This window comes from Chiloscyllium plagiosum, chromosome 24, assembly GCF_004010195.1.
Source record: "Chiloscyllium plagiosum isolate BGI_BamShark_2017 chromosome 24, ASM401019v2, whole genome shotgun sequence".
NCBI classification, from domain to species: Eukaryota; Metazoa; Chordata; class Chondrichthyes; order Orectolobiformes; family Hemiscylliidae; genus Chiloscyllium; species Chiloscyllium plagiosum.
This window is the reverse complement of record NC_057733.1, coordinates 1,994,388-2,019,311: the sequence shown is the minus strand read 5'-3', so window position 1 is coordinate 2,019,311 and position 24,924 is coordinate 1,994,388. Positions and strand designations below refer to the sequence as shown.

At 43.0% G+C, this 24,924-nt stretch overlaps 1 protein-coding gene across 1 annotated transcript in view; it reads right to left on the bottom strand.

The window, feature by feature from the left end:
• The window catches only part of LOC122562332 (unconventional myosin-XV-like), a 447,653-nt gene that overhangs the window by 35,866 nt on the left and 386,863 nt on the right, over window positions 1-24,924 (bottom strand). Inside the window, exons 55-59 of the mRNA XM_043715207.1 lie at window positions 21,047-21,123; window positions 18,602-18,732; window positions 15,650-15,744; window positions 14,748-14,825; window positions 12,180-12,276 (exon numbers count right to left, since the gene is read on the bottom strand). Of these exons, the coding sequence (XP_043571142.1) occupies window positions 12,180-12,276; window positions 14,748-14,825; window positions 15,650-15,744; window positions 18,602-18,732; window positions 21,047-21,123 (478 nt within the window). The remainder of the gene's footprint in view (window positions 1-12,179; window positions 12,277-14,747; window positions 14,826-15,649; window positions 15,745-18,601; window positions 18,733-21,046; window positions 21,124-24,924) is intronic.

The following is a 24,924-nucleotide window of genomic DNA, read 5'->3' as shown; positions in this document are numbered from 1 at the left end:
ACTGCTTGACATAGTGCAAACCCATTTGGAAGAGCAGAGAGTTAAAATGACAATGTTAGCAGCTGAAATGGCTGATTATTATGAATTGGTCCAGAAAACACAGTTTGCTTCCAGAATCAATTTCAGTCCATGAGGGATAGAAATTGAGGTAAAGAGAAATCCTCACGTGGAAAGGGAAAGTTAGATCTCAGTGAAGATCATAAGGATAACTCACCACAGGGTAAAAAGGAAACCCTTGAAGGGGATAAAGAAGGCAAAAAGCTCCGGTATTTTCATTGCAATAAAGTAGGCCACATGAAATCACAGTGTTAGTGGGCTAGGAAAAAGCCAATGTAGGAAAGTTAGACAAATCTGGGAGTTCTGTTGGAATGGTAACAGAAAGCACAGTGGAAGCTCGAAAGCTGCATCAGAGTGTACAAGCTGATCGGAGGTTGTTTAAGGAGGAAGTGCCGGATCTGCTTAGAAAATATACCTGCAAGGGTAAAGCTTATTCACATAGGCGAGGAGTAAAGAAGTTACAGTATTAATGGACACAGGATCCTATCAATCTGTGATGCTGAAGGATGTGGAGATATATTCTGCTGATGAACTACTGCCAGAAAAGGTACTGGTAATGAAACTTCATGGTGAGACAAAAAATACTCAGTTATGTAAAGTGAGGCTAGAGTGTCCAGAAAAGACTGGAGAATTTGTGGTAGGAGTACTGGACAAACTCTCACCTCCAGGAATACAATTTGACCTTGTGAATGATATAGCTGATTCACCAGTAGGCTTACTGTGGTCAGATTTTTACCCTGGAATCTTCCCTGATTGTCTAGTAATGAGGTTACAGAGCCACCAGTTGAAACAGGAGAGATCAAAGGATAAGGAAACTGAAGTGGCATTAGCAGAGACTGTGTTCGATCAGATAGTTGAGATAAAACAGGAGCAGATAGATAATCATGCACATATCTTTAACTCTGCAAAACTCATTGAGTTAGAGCAGAAAGATAAAAATTTAAAGCAGCTGTATCAAAAGGCTTATACAGAGAAGGAATCTAAATGTATCCCTGACTGTTATTACCTGAAAAGTGATGTCTTCATGAGAAAATGGAGACCATCACATATTGAAGCAGATGAGAATGAGCAGAAAATCATCATATTGTCTTGCCAATGGGGTACTGAAGGGAGGTGTTGTGAGTGGCACATGAGCTACACTTGGAGGTCATTTTGGAGTGAGGAAAACAGAAGCTAAAAATAGACATTTCTACTGGCCTGGACTGCACATGGATGTAGTTGAATTTTGCCAGATGTGACCTACATGTCTGGTAATTGGAAAACCAAAGGCAGTAATAAAGCCTGCACCTTTAATATCTATTCCAGCATTTGAGTTTTAATTGATTGCATAGGTCCCTTACCTCAAACTAAAAGTGGGATTCAGTATTTATTAACAGTAATGGATGTATCGACTAGATTTCCAGAGGCCGTCCCATTAAACAATATCACAGCTAAAAGGATTGTAGAGGAATTGCTCAATTTTTTTACTAGATACAGACTACCAATAGAGATACAGTCGATCAAGGGTCAGACTTCTCATCCAAACTATTCAAGGAAGTTATAGACAGCTTAGGAATAAAACAATTAAAATCTACTGCATTCCATCCAGAATCGTAGGGAGCCTAGAAAGGTGGCATCAAACACTAAAGATCATGATGAGGGCTTAGAGTCAGCACTATCCATATGATTGGGAGCAGGAAATTTCATTTGTGTTTTTTGCGATCAGAGATGCAACAAATGAATCGACCAAATTCAGTCCATTTGAATTAGTTTTTGGACATGAAGTGAGAGGACCATTAAAATGAATTAAGGAGATGTTAGTAAGTCAGAATTCAGAGACCATGCGTTTGCACTATGTGTCAAATTTTAGAGAATGATTAAATAGAGCTGGGGAGTTGGCTAGACAGCATTTAAAAATATCACAGCATGCAATGAAACAGGAAGCAGACAAGAAATCAAAAATTTGCAATGTTGCTATCAGGGATAAGGTATTAGTATTACTTCCAGTAATAGATGAACCTTTAAAAGCAAAGTTTAGTGGATCTTATCAAATTGAAAGGAAATTGAGTGAGGTGAACTACTTGATAGGGACAGGAAGAAATCTCACAGAGTGTATCATGTGAATATGCTCAAAAGGTATTTTGATAGGGAAGGAAAGCAGGAGGAGAAGGTGTTAATGATTACGCCACAGAGGGGAAAACCAAGTTCAGAGGATTCTGAATTGGACATTCCTCAAATTGAATTATTTTACTATCACATGGGGAGATATATGGAAATAAACTTGGAAGTACTAACCTAATTGTGTATGATGTAGATCCACAGAGGGGAAAACCAAGTTCAGAGGATTCTGAATTGGACATTCCTCAAATTGAATTGGACAATGAGGAAGTTGTGAAATATTGGGATAAACTATTGAATTACCTTCCTGAGAAAAATCGAACTGACCTGAAAGAATTATTTTACTATCACATGGGCAGATATATGGAAATAAACTTGGAAGTACTAACCTAATTGTGTATGATGTAGATGTAGGAGATGGTGTTCTGATTAAGCAACATCCTTAACTCTCTAAAGTTGGCACAGGTTCAAAAGGAGGTTGAACACATGGTCCAAGATGACATAATCGAAGTGAGTTACAGTGACTAGAGCTCACCTGCAGTAATGGTGCCAAAGCCAGATGGTACCCAGTGGTTATATGTGGACTATCTCAATTACAAAGACTGATGCATTTCCAATTCCATAGTTGGAAGACTGTGTTGATAAGGTGGGACAAACAACTTACATTTCTAAGTTGGACTTGCTCAGAGGCTACTGGCAGGTACCTTTGTCAGAAAGAGTAAAGGCAATATCGGCTTTTGTGATGCCAAATGGACTGTAACATTTTAAAGTATTTGGTATGAAAAACGCTTCAGCCACATTTTAGAGGCTAACCAATAATGTCATTGCCGGATTACCCAACTGTGGTGTATAATCATACATTATGTAGTCACATAAGGAAGGAACATTTACAACATTTATTGAACTGGTTCGATCGACTTCGGAAAGCAGGTTTGTGAGTACCTGGCTAAAAGTGAATTTGCCAAAACCCAAGTCACCTTCCTGGGCCATGTTACTGGACACAGACAAATGGCCCCACAGGACGTGAAAACAAAAGTAATTGGGGAATTTCTCATCCCATCGACAAAAAGAGCAGTACTGTGGTTCCAGGACTGAGTGGATTTTATCGAAAGTTTGTGTTGAATTTTAGCAGCTTGGCTGCTCCATTCACTGAATTGCTAAAGAAAGGGAAGAAGTTTTAGTGGACAGCAGACTGTCAGGAGGCATTTGACAGCCTGAAGACTGTTAATCACTGCCCTGGTATTATCCACGCCTGATTACACCAAGCCTTTCAAGGTGGCTATCAATGCGACTGATGTGGGTGTTGGTGCTGTGCTCCTGCAGGAAGACGAGAAGATAGAAAGACTATTGGGTATTTCTCCAGGAAGTTGAATGTTCATCAGCAGAAACAATCAACAGGTTAGAAAGAGACTTTGAGCTTGGTGTTGGCACGACAACATTTCAGTATTTACATTTCCAGCAATGTATCTGAGACAATCGTATACACTGGTCATAACCCATCAAACTTTGTGAAGAAATTTAAGGACAAAAATGCCAGACTGTTAAAATGGAGCCTGTTGTTACAGCCATTCAATTTGAAAATTGTGCATGTGGCAGGTCAAGAAAATGTGATTGCTGATGCATTGTCGAGACTCCAATGAGAGATGGAGGTGTTGGTTGGTGGGACAACCACAGACTGAATCCAAGTGTAGTTGTGCATTTTGCACAGTTATAGTCAGTGAATGTGTATGTTTTAAAGCACTAGCCAATTTTTGGGGTTTTTTAAAAATTGAAGCCATCTTTGGATATTGATGGGTTTTTTTAAAAGGATGAGGTGTCACAACGTGGGTCTTTTTACAAGATTACTATGCCTTTGAGTTTTTTTTCCAGAGAGGGAATAAGTGGCCAGGCTCCAACTAGGTTGGAGCTGGGCTGTCTCTCTGTCTCTGTCTCTATCTCTCTCTCTCTCTCTCTGACTTTAAGGCTGTAAGCCTGGTTTGTTTCATTTTTACTCTTTGTGCTAAGAGATGTGTTTATTAGGACTGTTGCGAGTATTTTTGGAATGGCGTCATTAAGTCGGGATAGTCTGTTGGGTTTTGGATAGGGCAAGTTATCCAATATTTTATTTTCTGTCATTTGTGTTTCATTCCATAGTTTTGTAAATAAATTCCATTTGTTTAAAACTTGGCAGTCGGATCAGCTAATTCACTCCGGGAATATTCACTACACACTTACCTAAAACAAATAGCAAAGTTACAGTCTGGGCTACCTGCTTAAAAATGTTTTGAGGAGTCAAGCCTGGTCCTCACCTACCACCCCACCAATCTCCATGTACAGCGCATCATCCGCCGTCATTTCCGCTACCTCCAAACGGACCCCACCACCAAGGATATATTTCCCTCCCCTCCCCTATCAGCATTCCGTAAAGACCACTCCCTCCGTGACTCCCTCGTCAAATCCACACCCCCCACCAACCCAACCTCCACTCCCGGCACCCTCCCCTGCAACCGCAGGAGGTGCAAGACTTGCGCCCACACCTCCCCCCTCACCTCCCTCCAAGGCCCCAAAGGAAACTTCCATATCCGCCACAAATTCACCTGCACCTCCACACACATCATCTATTGCATCCTCTGCACACGATGATGCCTCCTCTATATTGGGGAGACAGGCCGGCTACTTGCGGAGCGTCTCAGAGAACACCTCTGGGACACCCGGACCAACCAACCCAACCACCCTGTGGATCAACATTTCAATTCCCCCTCCCACTCCACCAAGGATATGCAGCTCTTTGGACTCCTCCATCGTCAGACCACAACAAAACGACGGTTGGAGGAAGAACACCTCATCTTCCGGCTAGGAACCCTCCAACCACAAGGGATGAACTCAGATTTCACCAGTTTCCTCATTTCCCCCCTCCCCACCTTGTCTCAGTCAAGGGCTTATGCCCGAAACGTCGATTCTCCTGTTCCCTGGATGCTGCCTGACCTGCTGCGCTTTTCCAGCAACACATTTCCAGCCATAACAATATTATTAAACCCTGTCTCTATATCTACCCCAAGTACATTCTCAATTTCTAAAATTATCAACTGGAAGTATTTTCTTGACATTAATGATTAGTAACATTCAACTAAACATTTAACTGAAAGTAATTTCAATCCCATCATTCAACTGCATGGTTATCCCATGTTGGGTCATTTGAAATAGAGAAGGGGGTAATAATCTGGTGCCAAAACTTGAAAACAAAATTTTCCTATTATTTACTGTGTCATGAGATTTTGATGAACAGCCATTACAGCAGTACAGGTAATAACGTTCCAAATTTCTGGCACATAAAATCAAAAGAGAAGAATTGCAAGAAATACTAAGGTCATAATGTCCCATTGAACTAGTGTCAACAATTTATCTGGCACCAAATATACCCTATTGTCAGTATATTGTTTAGGCAAGTAAGTATTTTTTCTTGGAAAGGATGGTGAACCAACCCTAAGGATGAAAGTGGGTGCTCTTAGGGATGACAACGATCATCCTGGCACCATGAGTAGCTGCGTCATTAGTTAAGTTGCTTCTTGAAACAATATAGATGGCCAACTCCAAAATAAGATTTATGAACAGGGATAGGAGGGAAGAAATGGTTATGAGTGAAAGGATGCAGGGAAGTGAGCTACCATTCTCTTAAAGAAGACCAGGAGCAGCCCTGCAGTCAGCTTGAGGAATGAACAAAGACACCTATTCAAAATTTCCTCCAGTTTACAGAACAGCTTTGGGATTGATGAAGCATTTTCATTTGCTAAAGTCACGTACTTTATTTTACATGATGTATCATATCTGAACTGCCGCTTCTTAACAATCTCAATAAACGATCAGAAAATTGCTACAAGTCATTGACTGCCAATATGGAGTAACTGATCATGAGGTCCCAAAATAAAGACTGGTGACCTTGAATGGTGCTTTCAGCAGCTGAAATGAAAACAGTAAAATTGGTAACATAATACTGGACTTCACTGTATTTATCAGACCAGTTGCCTGTGGGTCACTGCATCGATATCAAGGTGATGATTGGGAGGATACCACTTCACCTTGAGCAGTATCAGCTTGTCGTAATTTCCCTTGGCATCTTTGGTAGAAAAAGTAATTTGATAATAAAACAATGCTGAAATATAAAGCTACACCACTAAATAAGAGTTGCCAGGTTTCACTGTTACTTTACATTAGCATCTTGAGCTCCTCATGCCAAATTCTCAAGATTGGAATGAAGAGATGAGTGAATCATCAGAAGGAATGCATAGATTAGATTCCCTAAAGTGTGGAAACAGGCCCTTCAGGCCCAACCAGTCCACACTGACTCTCTGAAGAGTAACCCAACCATACCCATTTCCCCCTGACTAATGCACCTAGCACTATGGGCAATTTAGAATGGCCAATTCACCTGATCTGCACATCTTTGGACTGTGGGAAGAAACAGGAGCACCGGAGGAAACCCACACAGACACAGGGAGAACTTGCAAACTCCACACAGACAGTAGCTCGAAGCTGGAATTGAACCTGGGACCCTGGTGCTGTGAGGCAGCAGTGCTAACCACTGAGCCATTGTGCGCCACATATGGTCAGTATGGATTCACTTTTCAAAACGTTCACATAAGAGCTGTGAATTACTGATGAAAATTTCTTCAGAGATTGCTTATTGCTCTGGAAGATTTGCTGTCAGGACCTTACCTAGTGGCTGCAAACCATTCTGGATGAAAAGGCAATACAAGAAGAACATTCTTTCATTAAGAAGCATTTCTTCTGACCGTATGCCTAGAGACAAAGAATTTTCTGGGCTCCCAAGCAAAGCAAGAACACCAGGTGCATATTTGGTATTGCCTGAAGGACCTCCTGAGATATGCAAAACTGTTTGTTGCTCTCTCTGATCCTGTACAATCTCATCAGGCTTAACTGTTTGTTAAAATCCAAAAGAACTGCAGATGCTGTAAATAAGAAACAAAAACATAAATTGCCAGAAAAGCTCAGTAGGTCTGGCAGCAGATGTGGAGAGAAATCAGAGTTAACCTTTCAGGTCAGGTGACCCTTTCTCAGAACTGATGGTATCCAGGAAAATGTCATATTTTGTGCAGAAGACAGGATGCGGGAGGGGGTAAGGAGTAAACAGTTGAACAGACAAAGGAATGGATAAATATCTGGCTAGGAGGGTGAATAGCTGCTAAGGAGACTGTAAGTGGCTAACAATGGGTTGTGTGTAATAGCAGACTGTGTGGTAACAAGGAGAAAGTGATGGCTACAAATACTGTAGATCAGAGTCAAAAAGGTTGGTCCTGGAAAAGCACAGAAGGTCAGGCAGTGAGAAGAAAGATGGACAGTTGGGGGAGAAGTTCAAGAGAGCAGTGCCGAGTTGGAGGGTTGGATCTGGGATAAAGTGGGGGGAGGGAGATGAGGAAACTGGTGAAATCGACGTTGATGCTGTGGAGTTGGAGGGTTAGAGGCAGAAGGTGAGGCGTTCTTCCTCCAGGCGTTGGGTGGCTGGGATTTGGCGGTGGAAGATGCCCAGGACTTGCATGTCCTTGGTGGAGTTGAATTGGTTGGCCACATGACAGTGGGGTTGTTTGATGTGTGTGTCTTGGAGATGTTCCCTGAAACGTTCCGCAAGTTGGCATCCTGTCTCTCCGATCGAGAGGAGACCACATCGAGAGCAACAGAGGTGTTTGGATGTGCAGGAAAATCTCTGTCGGATGTGGAAGTCTCCTTTGGGGCCTTGAATGGAGCTGAGGGGGGAGGCATAGGTTCTACAACTCGTGCAGTGGCAAGGGAAGGGGCCAGGAGTGGAGGGTGGGTTGTTTGGAGGCGTGGACCTAATGATGGAGATACGGAGGGAATGGTCTTTGTGGAATGCTGACGGGTTGGGGAGAGAAATATATCTGTGGTGCTGGGGTCTGACTGTAGGTGGTGGGAATGGCAAAGGATGATGCATTGTATCGGAGACTGATGGGGTAGAAGGTGAGGACCAGGTGGGTTCTATCCTTACATTTGAGGGGTGGGGTTCAAGGGCGAAGGTGCAGGAAGTGGAGGAGATGCGCTGGAGGGCATTGTTGACCATGTGGGAGGAAAAAGTGTGATTGAAGTAGGAAGCTATGTGGGATGTTCTAGAGTGGAATTGCTCCTACTGGGAGCAGATGCGGTGGAGGCTGAGGAATTGGGAGTAAGGGATAGTGTTTTTACAGGGGTGGGGGTGGGAGGAGTTGTAGTCCAGAAAGCCGTGGGAGTCACTTGGTTTGAAGTAGATGTCTGTGTTGAGTCGGTCGCTGGAAATGGAGATGGAGAGGTCCAGGAAGGGGAGAGAGATGTCTTAGATGGTCCATGGTCCAGGTGAACTTGAGGTCAGAGTGGAAGGTGTTCGTGAAGTTGATGAATTGTTCAATGTCCTTGTGGGAGCACGAAGTGGAATCAATGTAATGGAGGAAAAGGTCAGGAAAAGTGCCTGTGTATCTACGGAAAATGGACTGTTCCACACACCTGACGAAGAAACAGGCATAGCTGGGACTCATGCAGGTGTCCATGGCTACCCCTTTCGTCTGAAGGAAGTTGGAGGATTCGAAGGAGAAGTTGTTGACAGTGAGGACCAGTTCAGCTGATCGAATGTGTGTTGGTGGAGGGGCACCTGGTTGGGTCAGCAGAAAGAAACAGAGGGCTTGGAGGCCTTTGTCTTGGTGGTTGGACGTGTGCAGGATGTCCATGGTGAAGATGATGTATCGGGGGCCAGGGAACCAAAAGTCATGGAGGTGGTGGAGGGTGCAGGTGGTGTCCTGAATATATGTGTAGGAGGTCCTGGACCAAGGGGGACAGGACAGTGCCAAGTATACAGAGATATGTTTTTTGGGCAGGAGCAGGCAGAGACGATGGGTTGACTGGGGCAGTCAGGTTTGTGAGTTTTGGGTAAGAGGTAGAACTGGGTGGTGCGGACTTCTGGGATTATGAGATTGGAGGCTGTGGATGGGAAATCCCCTGATGTGATGAGGCTGTGGATGGTCTGGGAGATGATGGTTTGGCGATGGGAGGTGAGGTGCTGGTCAAGGGGGCAGTAAGAGGAGGTGTCAGTCTTTTGGCATCTGGCTTCAGTAGTGTACAGGTTGGTGCGCCAAACTACTACTCCCCGGTGTGTGGAGGTGGAGGTTAGGACATAGGAGAGTTCAACCTATTTGTTGCTAGTTGAAAGATCAGGATGAATTTATTGCATAATTGAAAGTACTAGTAGGGGCATCACATCTTCAATGGCCACAGGTAGTGCTCCTTCATTAAACAATTTGTCACATAATTTGGCCATAGAAGGAAATTAATTTTGTTATAAAACAGAATACTGCAGATGCTTGAGATCTGAAACAAAAGTAAAAATTGCTGGCAAGACTCAGGAGGTCTGACATCATTTACGGGAAGGAAGCAGAGTTAGCGTTTGAGTCCAGTGACTTTTCATCAGAATTCTATTCATTGTGATCTTCAAGAGTATCAGAGGGATCTTAATATACTGCGTCAATGACTCAGAAGTCATGTATGAGTGGGTTGCCTTATAATGGAAAGGTTGGATAGGCCAGGCTTTTGTCCACTGGAATTCAGTGGAATGAAGTGTATGGATCCTGAATGGTCTTGACAAGGTGGTCATGGAAGGAATATTTACTCTTGTTAGTGAGCCCAGAACTAGTGGACACTGTTTTAAAATTAAAAATTTTAAGATTGAGATGAGGGGACTTTTTTTTCTCTCAGTGGATTGAAAGACTTTGGAATACTGCCTCAGAAGGTAGAGGAGGTGAGGTCATTGAGTATGTTTCAGGCAGTAGTAGTAGGAAGAGTCATGTGAAGCAAGAGAATCAAAGATTATTCAGGATAATGTTGCATTTGGGACACAAGCAGATCACCCACGATCTTATTGAACAGGGGAGCATGCTAAAAGGGCCAATTAGCCTATTTTTGCTCCTAATTTGTACCCTCATGTGTCGGTACAGCAGGATTTTCTTCTCGAAACACCAAAACTAATTTTGACAATGACATATTTTCTGATTCACTCCCTGCGTATGTCTCCTGCCTAGAAACTTCTACAGAAATAGGCTTATCTTCTTCAAGTATATTTGGAGGAGAGAATAATCATGAAGCTGATTAAATGTTTGGAATAACTGGGGTGAGATTTGACAAAAAAAAATTTCAATTTACTCCCTGTGAAGTTTCAGTAGTCTGGAATAAGCGAGATCAATCTTTAAGAAATGTTCAATTTTTTGGGGTCAAATGTTCATGTTCTTAATGGGTTTGAGGTTAAATCTAACAAAATTGAATATAGTCACTATCTTGGCATTGTGCATCTTCTGTCTAGAAGGAATGTTTTCTATCAGCTACAGATAACCTAGTTGCAGACAAGTTTGTCAACTCAAGAACTTGCTGTGATTCTATAATCCATAAAGATGCTGTCAGATCTGCTGCATTTCGGTTTAACTGAAAATGGTACGTCTTCCAGAACTTGATGATTTGAAAACCATTTGAAAATATCAGGCAGAACAATAATAGTTTGTCTTGAATTGAGAAAGAAAATCCAAATTGACTTTCGAGATTACTGGCTCAAAGTTTTGGTCTCGATCATCAGTTCTGTTGCAGTGTCAATAATTTCCACTTGACCAAGAAAGTGCGCAATTTCTATGTTTTCTTCAGCTTGTCATTCAATTTGTTGAATCCTACTTTTTTCAGAAATAATCTGCTTGATTCACCTGATAGAGAAGATCTTGTTTTGCATAATTGCCGAAAATAACGATTTTGCCAGTGAAAACCCCAATGGATGTCCCCTGCTGAACAATTTATCACTTCTTCTGCCTTCTTGCACAACAATCCCAGCAATTTCTTTGGCCTAGCCAACTGACAGGCTCAGACTGAGCCTTAGATCAAGTCAAATCACTTCTTCGTTTTGCACACTGAACTTCCCCTACCTGGATAGATATTTTTAATCTGTGTGTTCATACATGCTACAATACAGAGGAACCTCGATTAACTAGCATTCGATTATCCGAATTTCGGAATATCCGGCAAGATCGCAAGGTCCCAATGCTTGGCTAAACTATGTTATCCGGCATCAGATTATTCAGCATTCGATTAACCGAATGAAATACACCCCGTCTGTGTCCTTCGGATAATCAAGGTTCCTTTGTATATGTCTGGAGCAAGTGGGACTTGAACCCAGAGGTAGGGAAATTACCACTCCATCACAACAGCCCTTTGACTGGACTTGTATGCTTGACTGCCTGCTCCAACATTGAGTCTTTGGCCGGGAAAATATCTGAGAATTTGTCATTGAGGACTCAGACCAATATTCTATCTCAAATAAACTCATCCTTCAATGTGACATAACTGCATTGGAAGTGTCCAATAAAGGAGTTTTCCAATTCCCCTTATTGCTGGGACCATTGAAGTAGGTGCATTCAGTAAGTTTTATGTCCTTATCCTTCTGTTTCAAATAGGGACCTTGCTCAGATGGCATGGGCATGCTGTCACTGTGGAATACATCTCACTTTCCTCACTCTGGAAGATTTTTGACTTACTGAATTTTCTTAGGAATATTTCCTGATGTTTCCTCAACTAGGCCTCATGGTTCTTCAGATGTTTTGAGAAAGACACAATCTACTCCACTGCTATACCAAATTTGGTATGTATTCTAGTGTTTAGTATGTGTTAGTGTTTAATCTCTGGCCAGATGGTTTCTTTAAAGAATATTTGTCAACAATATCAGAAGGGCTTTTGCCCGAAACGTCGATTTTGCTGCTCATCGGATGCTGCCTGAATTGCTGTGCTCTTCCAGCACCACTGATCCAAGATACCTCAGAGGCTTATCTGCAGATTCATTTAACCCTATATTTACAGATTCTTTATTCCTTATATCTAACCCATTAATCTGTATTTCCTTTTACTACTTAATGCGCAATTTATGCATACTCATGCTTATGTACGCTTATCTCTAACTCTTCAAGTATTCCCAAATTAATGTGTCTGTTCATTGGTTATTAATGCTGGTGACTTTCACTCACCATTGTTCCTGTCAGCAGAAAGGGAAAACTCTTTGGCTTCTTCAGAATCTGTAATTCCAATGTTAGCACAAATTTCCATCACCACGTCATGTCCGACCTAAACCATAGCAAAACAGGTTCAGCATATTTCTGATCTGGGGCTCTGAACAAAACCAGCTGATCACTTCAGATCAAGAAGTTTTACACAAGATAGGTTAGTATACATGCACAAAGAGAGCTCAATATTTACTCGACAAACTTTCTCCAGAATTCACCTGAAATTAGAAATATTTGTGAAGACAATATTTAGTTGCTAAATTTTCTAAACAGCTTTAAATTGAGAGTTCATGAGTGGAAAAGTAGATTTTCCAGGGATTATAGTAAAGGATATAAGCATCAGCATCAAACATTATATTACAGCCATTGTATGGTTTTGATATAGAGTAAGCCTCCCTATTCACTAACCGATTAAATACTCGGGTTAGATACAGGGTAAAGCTTCCACTACATCATCCCCATCAAACACTCCAAGAACAGGTACTGCATGGGTTTGGATACAGAGTAAACTCTGTCTGCACTATCCTCAAACACTCCCAGGACAGGTACTGTATGGGGTAAGATACAGAGTAAAGCTCCCTTAACACTGTCCAATCAATGTACATTAAACTCTATCATATTATCACAATAATGATCTGAGATTGAAAACGTTGGATGCATGCCAGAATATCAGGGAGAATATTTGTTGATTTTCAGGTGGAACATTTCATCTTTAAATATACTGGGGGCAGTGTCTTTTATTGACAGTAATGATTCCCTTTAAGGTTCCGAGTAGCAGTGTGCACTCGCAAATTTCTAAAGCAGAAGCATGACTGATGCCATCTTGGCAAAGTCATTAATATGTGTGCACTTAATATTCACCAGAAGTATACAAAGCACGCAGGTCACAGGATCCATTAGCAGACAATGCTGATTTGATGCTCAGTAATGCCATTTGGCAGCTGCATGGTGTATCTAATGTACTGTCTTAACTACCTTGCAAGGCACATCTCTCTCCCTCCAAACATTTTCAGTTGCTTCCAGTTGTGTGCCACCTCCTACACGATATAGTGTAGTGCAACTGTCATAATTGAATAGGGGTGTGCACAAGCTGTGAAAAGTGTCTGTAAGGCTTGCAACACTGAAATCATCATTTTTTTCATGATAATTTGACTGAATTTTAAGATTTAGATAGTATGGATAACCAAAGTGAGAGGGGAAAGATTTAAAGGGATCTGAGGGGTAACATTTTCACGCAGAAGGTGGTGCATGTATGGAACATGCTGCCAGAGGAGGTGAAGGAGGCTGGTACAGTTACAACATTTAAAAGGTATCTGGGATGGGGTCATGAATAGGAAGGGATTAGAGGGTTATGGGCCAAATGCTGGCAAATGGGACTCAATCAGTTTAGGATATCTGGTCAGTATAGACAAGTTAGACCAAAACGTCTGTTACCATGCTCTATGTCCTGCTTGCCACTGCCAGGATTTACGGGCTGATACTGTTTGGTCACACTATGAACACAACGTCACTGGCCATCAGGTCCTGAAGCATGACCTGAAACTGAATCTTCTGGCTGAGAGGCAGGGATACTACCTGTAGTGCCACAAGGCAATGTCTGAAATTCTAGCCCAGAAATAGAACCTATTGGTGGAGTTGCAGATCAGATCAGCTGGCTCGACAACTAGTGGGCCGCTCAGAAGAATACCAACAATAACATTAGGTTTGATCACTGTTTTGATTGTGATCACCTCATCACCTTATATCATAGTAAAATCACAGCATAAACCATCGATGCTCTTTAAATAAAAACACAACCACTAAGTAACCACTTCAGGCTCCAACCTGATCTCTTTCATATTTCTCCCAATAATACTTCTCTTCTTTCAGACATATTTAATCAGGCTTTACTCTGTATCTTACCCCATACAGTACCTGTAAAACCCTTTAATATTAGTAGTGACACTGAACGCAATTGTTAATGTTTTCAGATTTGGGCAAAAAAGTGACTCAAGCACAATTCCTGGAATTGCAAAGGTACTTTTCACTAGACAGGATGAATATATGTGTTGGGGGAAGACAGGGAGCAGGTCTGAAATTACAATAGCCAGGACAATCAAAAAGGGGCTCCATTGTTATGAATCCAGAATACATGATCATAAAATTTGATATTTAACAGTAAAGGTAAGTTCTTCAACTTGGAGGACATGAGATTTGCTTTACAGAAGAGACCACTGATGCTACAAGAGAGTATCTAGTGCTGACCCAAATTATCTGACAATCACTTTTCTGGGGGCTGTCTGACCTCCGCATTACAAATTACATGTTTGAAAACATTATGGAGCACTCAAGTTGTAACATGCTACATGAAAGTTACTGTGTCCAACAACATCTCTTGTAAATTTAGTGAACAAAACATTTAACCTAGGTTTAACCTCAAAAAGTCAATAATCACAATCAGGAATAGAGACTGTTTAAAAAAAAAGTACATTCCAATGCATGCTAATTGTCAAGTAGTGTTTGCCTGTCCAGTGTCCAACCACAGAAACATACCATAAAGGGCTTAATCTTGGCTGTGTGCTCCAACTTCCCAGGTAGGTATACAATGATCCTCCTTGAGCTGCGACCTTTCTGTCGGACAAACAGACATCATCCAAATTAAATGCGCTTTGCAGTGCTGGCAGTCAGTCAAAACTGAGGAGACTTGTTGATAATTTGCACCTGTTCAGCATTTTTCTCACATTGATGTTCAGCCTATCCATTAATTATGTAGATTAATACAACTGAGTGGTTTCCTAGGCAACTCAGGAGAGCCAACCATATTGCTGTGATTCTGGAGTCGGATTCAGACAGTCCCAGTCAGGATAGCAGATTTCCCTTCCTAAAGGAACGGGTGGGCTTTTTCCCCCGACAATCATTTAATTCCAGATTAGATTAGATTACTTACAGTGTGGAAACAGGCCCTTCAGCCCAACAAGTCCACACCGCCCCTCCGAAGCACAACCCACCCATACCCCTACATTTACCCCTTACCTAACACCAGGGGCAATTTAGCATGGCCAATTCACCTGACCTGCACATCTTTGGACTGTGGGAGGAAACCGGAGCACAGAGGAAACCCACGCAGACACAGGGAGAACGTGCAAACTCCACACAGTTAGTCGCCTGAGGCAGGAATTGAACCCGGGTCTCTGGCGCTGTGAGGCAGCAGTGCTAACCACTGTGCCACGTGCCGCCCACATATTTTATCGAAATAAAATTCCACCATCCGCCATGGGGGGATATGAACCCAGAAGATTAGCTGAATTTCTAGACTAATTATCTAATGATAATACCACTCAGCCCAACATGTTCCCACTTGACTTGATTTCAACCCATGTCCCCCCAGCATTACCCTGTGCCACATTCATCCAGAGACCTTACCACTACACCACCATCTCCCTGATGAAACTTACTATGATAGCTTCCAATTCAAGGTTGGATGGGGAGTGTTGCCGGCCCCCATATTTCAATGTGCGATACATGTTGTCCTGACAAGCCATTGCTATTGCTGGAAAAAGGAACAATGGACTGGGTTTAGTGTTTATAACTGAGCTGTGTTTATACAAACTACCTACATAAAAATTATTCTTTTACATTTTCTCTTTATCTCTGTGATACTGTGCAAGAGATTTAACAACTTATTAGTTACAATCTTCAGAAAATACTGACCAGGTTGGGGTACTTTTCTGCAGAAAAGGAAAGGATGAGGCGTAACCAAATTAAAATTGTGAAAGGATTCAATAGGATAGACATAAAGAAGTCATAAATTTTAACTGATGTGACCTGCAGGGAGCAGTTTGGTCAACCAGTGATAAGGAACCTTCAGTTTGGCACTTTTCCATGTGATAAGAAGCTTTAACTCATCAGCGTTTCACTGATGGCTCCCCAACCAGAAACAAGTCTGTTGGGAATCTGATTCTCCACCCAGACAGGAGCCCAATCAATATAGAATTCCTACAGTGTGGAAACAGGCCATTTGGCCCAACAAGTCCATACCAACCTTCTGAAGAATAACCCAGTCCCCTATCCTACCCTATTCCTTGACATTTACCCCTGACTAATGCACCTAGTCTACGCATCCCTGAACACTATGGGCAATTCAGTATGGTCATCTTACCTAACCTGTACATCTTTGGATTGAGGAGGAAACCAGAGCACCGAGGAAACCCATGCAGACACAGGGAGAATGTGGAAACTCCACACAGACAGTTACCGAAGGCTTGAATCGAACCTGGGTCCCTGGCACTGTAAGGCAGCAGTGCTAACCACTGAGCCACTGTGCCACCCCTATCCGTTATAACTTGGCAATTGAGGCAGCATGGTAGCTCACTAGTTAGCACTGCTGCCTCACAGTGCCAGGGACCTGAGTTCAATTCCAGCCTCTGGCGACTGTCTGTGTGGAGTTTGCACAATCTACCCATGTCTGTGTGGGTTTCCTCCATGTGCTCCGGTTTCCTCCTGCAGTCCAAAGATGTGCAGGTTAGATGAATTGGCCAAGCTAAATTGTCCATAGTGTTCAGGGATATGTAGGTTAGATGCATTAGTCAGGAGTAATGTAGGGTAATAGGTGTAGGGAAATGGATCTGGAGGGGATACTCTTCTGAGCATCGGTGTGGACTTGTTGGGCCAAATGGCTTGTTTTCACACTGTAGGGAATCTAATTCTAATTCCTGAGTAAAGGTCGGAGGAGGATTTGGGTCGGGGAAATGGTTTTTGGAATTTACCCCCACTCCCAATAATGAGTGAAACCTTTTTCTTTTGTTAAAATTTGGCCTGACATTTTCAGTTGAGGAGCAGACCAAAACTGGGTAAATATATAATAGGTGTGCTGAGAAAAAGGAACATGCTGAGAAAGCTTTTCATTTTATACTGACCAGGCAGATGCAAGAATGACAAATTTCAAAGGGAGTCAATTTATACTTTTTGAAAAGAAAGGTTCTAATTAATTGGTAAGCCAGCTCTGATTGGCTGAGTTTTGTTTAAGCCAAAAAATGTACAATTCTCTAACGTGTTCTTTTTGCCTGCAGACAGCAGGTCCATCAAAACATCCAGCTTCTAGCAAATGTAAATGAGCTGCATTGTAAGACTGACTAATAATCTTAATTTGGTTGTCCATGTAGTTCTTAGCACATTCCAGAGCAGACTGTACTTAAATAATTATGGAGTCACATCTAATATTAGATATTGTGTTCTCAAGTTTGTAAGCACAAGCTTGTTGAGTCTGGTCATTACTCTGCCTATTGCAGGGACAAGCTGTTTGATATGATCAACCAGTCATTGGGTTTTATGTAGACCACATCATTCATTTGTGGTCGGCAGAATGCCTTTTTGAGTAGGTAGTGGCATTCAGTTAGTGGAAATACCATTTGTATTGTTACTGAATAGTGGCAGCGTGAAATAACTTGTTAGAATATAAATCAGGCTCACTTGAAGCTCCATATATTCATATACAGGGACATGCGCACAGCAACAAAAAGGAACATGACCAGCCATTGTGCTTCCTTTTAATTACGCACATGCATGAAGGTCAGTAAGTCTGTCATGCATTCCCCATGGCAACACTTTGACCAATCAGAGCTGGCTTGTCAAACCAACAGCACCCTTTTCTCATGCTGCACAAACTGTGGCTCCCTTTGAACCTTGGTATTTTTGTGTCTATCTCAATGAGTGCAAAACAAAAAGCTTTAACAGCACTTTTTCAGCAATACTGAAGTCCTGTACTACCAAGCAATTATTTATATAGACATTTCTGATAAATCCAATTGTGAAAGTAAGAGGAACCTCCTTCCCATGGAGATTAGATTAGATTACTTACAGTGTGGAAACAGGCCCTTCGGCCCAACAAGTCCACACCGACCCGCCGAAGCGTAACCCACCCATACCCCTACATTTACCCCTTTACCTAACACTACGGGCAATTTAGCATGGCCAATTCACCTGACTTGCACATCTTTGGACTGTGGGAGGAAACCGGAGCCCCCGGAGGAAACCCACGCAGACACGGGGAGAACGTGCAAACTTCACACAGTCAGTCGCCTGAGTTGGGAATTGAACCCGGGTCTCTGGCGCTGCGAGGCAGCAGTGCTAACCACTGTGCCACCGTGCCGCCCACTAATATTGTGGCCAGATATGAAACTGGATATTGTTTTAGACAAACAGCACAGCTGCACTTAAGGGGAAGCTAGATAAGCATATGGGAGAGAAATAAATTAAAAGCAATGTTCTGATGGGGTTAGATGAATTAGTTTGAGAGGAGGCTCATGTGGAATATAAATACAGACACCCACCAGTTTCACCAAAAGGGCTGTTGCCATGCTTTTCAAACTAAGAAATATCCACCTCACCTCCCTCTCAAAACTCTGTACCTTGAAAGTCATGATTAGAGTCAGTGCAGATCTTCTCCAGGTATCTCTGGACAAAGGGCCTGAGGTTGCTTGTGCATGGATAGTAGCCCAAGAACAGATAGAGGACACGCCAGCCTCGTGTACAGTTTTCTCTGTGCAAAAACATGAAATGTGTCAAATCTTTTATTTTTTTCCAATATTCTGTCCTGACTTCTGGAAAGCACTTACTGTTGATAGTGGTAAACCATGAAAGGCAGTGGCAGACCTTTTCATACATGTGGGTGTCACGAGCAAGGAGAGTATTTATTTTTGACCCTAACTTTGAGAGGTTAGTGGTGAGCTGACTTGTGATTTGCTGGATCTTTCCACATCACTTAAGAAACAATCACATTGATGTTGCCTCTGGTATCTTGCTCAAGTGGTACATTATTTTTATTCATGCCAAGCTTTTTTTGCCATATAAGCTATCAACCCAAAGTTTTTTAAATCATATTTTCATTCATTGTGCACAGTTGCACACAATTTACAGCATGTAAAGGCTGCACCATCTGTTTCCATTCTATAGAGTCCCTACAATGTGGAAACAGGCCATTTGGGCAACAAGTCCACACTGACCCTCTGAAGAGCATCCCATCCACAACCATTCCTCTACTCAATTACTCAACTTTTCTTCTGACTAATGCCCCTAACTGACACACCCCTAAACACTATGGGCAATTTAGAGTCATAGAGATGTACAGCACAGAAGCAGATCCTTTAGTCCAACTCGTTCATGCCGACTAGATATCTCAAACCCAATCTAGTTCCACCTGCCAGCACCCGGCCCATATCCCTCCAAACTCTTCCTATTCATACAGCCATCCAAATGCCTTTTAAATGTTGCAATGCACGAGCCTCCACACTTCCTCTGGCAGTTCATTTCATACATGTTCCACCATCTGTGTGAAAAAGGTGCTGCTTAGATCTCTTTTATAGCTTTCCCCTTTCACCGTAAACCTATGCCCTCTAGTTCTGGGCTCCCCCACCCCAGGAAAAATACTTCGTCTATTTATCCAATCCTTGCTCCTCATGATTTTATAAACCTCTATAAGGTCACCCCTCAGCCTCCGATGCTCCAGGGAAAACAGCTCCAGCCTATTCAACCTCTCCCTATAACTCAAATCCTCCAAACCTGCCAAATTCCTTGTAAATCTTTTCTGAACTCTTTCAAGTTTCACAACTTCCTTAATTATACACAATATCCCAAAAGTGGTCAAACCAATGCCCTGTTCAGCCGCAACAATACCTCCCAACTCCTGTACTCAATATTCTGACTAATAAAAGGAAATCATACCAAATGCCTTCTTCACTATTCTATCTACCTGCGAATTTACTTTCAAGGAGCTATGAACCTGCACTCCAAGGTCTATTTGTTCAGCAACACTCCCGAGAACCTTACCATTAAGTCTTGCTAAGATTTGCTTTCCCAAAATGCAACACCTCGCATTTATCTAAATTAAACTCCATCTACCATTCACCAGCCCATGGTCCATCTGATTAAGATCCCATTGTAATCTAAAGTAACTTTCTTCACTGTCCACTACACCTCCAAGTTTGGTGTCATCTGCAAACTTATTAACTATACCTCTTATGCTCACATCCAAATCATTTATATAAATGACGAAAAAGCAGTGGACCCAGCACCAATCCTTGTGGCACTCCACTGGTCACAGGCCTCCAGTCTGAAAAACAACCCTCCACACCACCCTCTGTCTTCTACTTCTAGCCAGTTCTGTATCCAAATGGCTAGTCCTCCCTGTATTCCATGAGATCTAACCTTGCTAACCAGTCTCCCATGGGGAACCTTATCGAATGCCTTACTGAAGTCCATAAAGATCATGTCTACCGCTCTGCCCTTATCAATCCTCTTTGTTACTTCTTCAAAAATCTCAATCAAGTTTGTGAGACATGATTTCCCACGCACAAAGCCATGTTGACTATCCCTAATCAGTCCTTGCCTTTCCAAACACATCTACATCCTGTCCCTCAGGATTCCCTCCAACACCTTGCCCACCATCGACGTCAGGCTCACCGGTCTATAGTTCCCTGGCTTGTCCTTACCACCTTTCCTAAATTTAGCATGACCAATTCACCTAACCTGCATATCCTTGGACTGTGGCAGGAAACCCAGAGGAGACCCATTTAGACATGGGGAGAATGTGCAAACTCTACACATACAGTCGCCTGGGTCCCTGGTGCTGTGAGGCAGCAGTGCTAACCACTGAGCTACTCTGTTGTCCAATGCTGTGCATCTCTATGACTCTAAAGAGATGACAGGGATTTCAGCTATTAGCTGGATAGCTGGCAAGAGCCTGTGTTGTTTTTGAGTTGGGTGAAAAAATTAAGTGCCAAACAGAGACTCAATTAGGTAATAGCAGGTCTTGAATTCTTGAGTGATAAGATCATATAAAATTGCTTGACACTTACTTTATGGGATTATCTGTGATTTGCTTGATGATCTGACAGCAGATCTCATCTTTTAACATGTCCTTCTCCTTGCACAGCTATGAGAAAGCATAATGCGAATAATCTGCCTGTTAGCAAAAGGTACTGAAAATCTCAAGGAACAAACACATAAGCAACTTGGAACAACATCTGCTTGTTTTTTTATGTTGCTCCAGGAGAAAGTGAGGACTGTAGATGCTGGAGATCAGAGTTGAAAAGTCTGGTGCTGGAAAAGCACAGTAGGTCAGACAGCATCCGAGGAGCAGGAGAATCGATGTTTCAGGCATATACCCTACATCAGGAATGTCAGGGGGGGGGAAGGTGATAGGTAGATCAACTTCACTCGTTTCCAAATCTTCCCTTCTCCCACCTCATCCCAGATCGAACCCTTCAACTTGATACCACCCTCTTCACCTGTCCTATCTGTCCATCTTCCTTCCCATCTATCTGCTCCACCCTTCCCACCAACCTATCACAATCACCACCTGCATCTACTTATCGCCTTGCCAGCTACCATCCCCCCATCCTTACCCCACCTTCTTATTTAACTCTCAGCCTCCCTCTCCACAAACAGTCCTGATGAAGGGCTGGTGCCCAAAACGTCGACTCTCCTGCTGCTCAAATGTTGCCTGACCTGCTGTGCTTTTCCAGCGCCACACTTTTTGACTCCTATGATGCTTTCCCCCACCTCCTGAGAATGATGCTGTTCACGGACACTGATTTTCCTCAGGCTCAGGTGACCATTCAAGTGTGGGCTTTGAGAGAGGATTCTTAAAGCAGGGAATTTTCCCTCACCTGATTTTTGACTGACATTATTGAGCTCTAGGTAACTCTCATAACAGGAACAAATTGAGGTTCGTGAATCCAGCAATAGTTGCAAATTGAACCTACGACCTATATTTAGTGCCATACTACAGAATGCATAAACTGCATGCCATCACTGATCTGCTTTAAATATATTTGACATTATTCAAATGGTTACTAAACAAGTAACAAAAAGAGCAAAGGCAAATTATTAAAGAAAACTAACTGAGAATATAAAAATGGACAGCAAAAGGTTCTGTAAATATATGAAAGGGAAGAGAGTAGCCAAAATTAATGTTGATCCATTGGAGGATAAGACTGGGGAGATAATAGTGGCGAACATAGAAGGGGCAGAGTCACTAAATGAATATTTTGCTTCAGATTTTATGGTGGAGGACACTTGTAGCATCCCAATAGTATGAGGACATGCAGAGGTTACAGAAGGGGAGAAAGTTAGAACAATTATCATCACTAGGGAACAAGTTATTGAGCAAACTATTGGGATTGAAGACAGAGAAGTCCCCGTGGCCAGTTAGCCTATATCCTAAGGTCTTAAAGAAATGGCGGCTGAGATATTGGATCCGCTGGTTTAATTCCAAAGTTTCCTGCATGTGGGAAAGTTGCTGTGTTTGGAAAAATGTTAATTAGTGCCCTTATTCAAAAATGGAGGGAGGCAGAAAGTAGGAAACCAGACCAGTCAGTCATTGGAATCTTGTTAGAATCTATTATTGAGGAAGTAATTACAGGCCATTTGGAAAGTTAAAATGCAATCCATCAGAGTCAGCAAGGTTTTATGAAGGATAAATTGTGTTTGAATAATTTACTAGAGTTCTTTGAAGACATAACACACAAAGTGGAAAATGGGGATCCTGTGGGTGTAGCATATCTGGACTTCCAGAGGGCATTTGATAAGGTGCAACACAAAAGGTTAATACACATGGTAAGATTACATGGAAGTAGGAGTAACTTATTATCTTGGAGAGAGAATTGGCTAACCAACAGAAAGCAGAGAGTCAAGATAAATGGGTAATTTTCTGGTTGGCAAGATATTACTAGTGGGGTGACACAAGGTTCGGTCCTCAGGCTATTTATGATCTCTAATGGTGACTTAGATGAAGGGAATGAAGGCACCAAAGCTAAATTTGCAGATGACACTAAAGTGGTGGGAAAATAAGTTGCAAAAAAGAAATAAAACACTTACAAATTGATATGGATAGAGTCATAGATTAGTGAATTGGTCACTCCGCGGATTAGGTTGGTGAGGCAGAAAGGGAATGGGTGACCAAAAGGTGAAGAAGGAGCAGGAAGGCAGTGCAGGTGTCTCCTGCAGTCATCTCCCTCCAAAACAGGTATATCCTTTCGGATACTGTTGGGGGACATTGCTCACCAGAGGAAATGCAGCAGTAACTATGTTCATAGCACCGTGGCTAGCGCTGCTGTTCAAAAGGATGGGAAAAAGAGTGGAAGGGCGATAGTCATAGGGGATTCAATTATAAGGGGAGTAGATAGGCGGTTCTGTGGTTGAAAATGAGACTCCCGAATGGTATGTTGCCTCCCAGATGCACGGCTGCAGAAAATTCACAAGGGGGAGGGTGAGGTCCTACAAGCAGAATTTAGGGAGTTCTAGGGGAGGTGGGACTATTACAAATTGGATGGTCTACACCTGGACCGGACTGGAACCAGTGTCCTTATGGGTGCTTTTGCTAATACTGTTGGTGAGGGTTTAAACTAATGTGGCAGGAGGGTGAGAACCAAATGAGGAGGTTAGTGAACAGTAAGAAGGTAGTAACTAAAGCCTGTAAGGAACTAATAATGAAGTCAGCATGGCTAAGGGAAAGAGTAAGCAGGGAGCAGAAAATGAATGCAAAGGGACTGGTTGTCTGAGTTGCATTTGTTTTAATGCAAGAAGTATAATAGTTGAAACTTTATTGCTGGAATAGCACAGCAGGTCAGGCAGCATCCAGGGAACAGGAGATTCGACGTTTCGGGCACAGGCCCTTCTTCAGGAATGAGCAGAGAGTGTTCAGCAGGAGAAGATAAAAGGTAGGGAGGAGGGGCGTTGGAAATGTGATAGGTGGAAGTGATAGGTGGAAAGAGGTCAAGGTGAGGGTGATAGGTCGGAGTAGGATGGAGGCGGACAGGTCAAGAAGAAGACTGCAGGTCAAGAAGAAGACTGCTAAATGTGATAGGTGGAAAGAGGTCAAGGTGAGGGTGATAGGTCGGAGTAGGATGGAGGCGGACAGGTCAAGAAGAAGACTGCAGGTCAAGAAGAAGACTGCTAAATGTGATAGGTGGAAAGAGGTCAAGGTGAGGGTGATAGGTCGGAGTAGGATGGAGGCGGAGAGGTCAAGAAGAAGACTGCAGAAGACTGCAAGAAAGTGAGGTCTGCAGATGCTGGAGATCAAAGTTGAAACTTTATTGCTGGAACAGCACAGCAGGTCAGGCAGCATCCAGGGAACAGGAGATTCGACGTTTCGGGCACAGGCCCTTCTTCAGGAATGAGCAGAGAAGGACCGAATCAACACGGACATCTACTACAAACCAACCGACTCCCACAGCTACCTGGACTACACCACCTCCCATCCTGCCCCCTGTAAAAACGCCATCCCATTCTCCCAACTGCTTCGTCTCCGCCGCATCTGCTCCCAGGAGGACCAGTTCAAAATACGTACAACACAGATGGCCTCCTTCTCCAAGGACCGCAATTTCCCCCCCGACGCGGTCGACGGTGCCCTCCACCGCATCTCCTCCACTTCCCGCTCCTCCGCCCTTGAGCCCCGCCCCTCCAACCGCCACCAGGACAGAACCCCACTGGTCCTCACCTACCACCCCACCAATCTCCATGTACAGCGCATCATCCGCCGTCACTTCCGCCACCTCCAAACAGACCCCAGCACCAAGGATATATTTCCCTCCCCTCCCCTATCAGCTGTCCGTAGAGACCACTCCCTCCGCGACTCCCTTGTCAGATCCACACCCCCCACCGACCCAACCTCCACTCCCGGCACCTTCCCTTGCAACCGCAGGAGGTGCAACACTTGCGCCCACACCTCCCC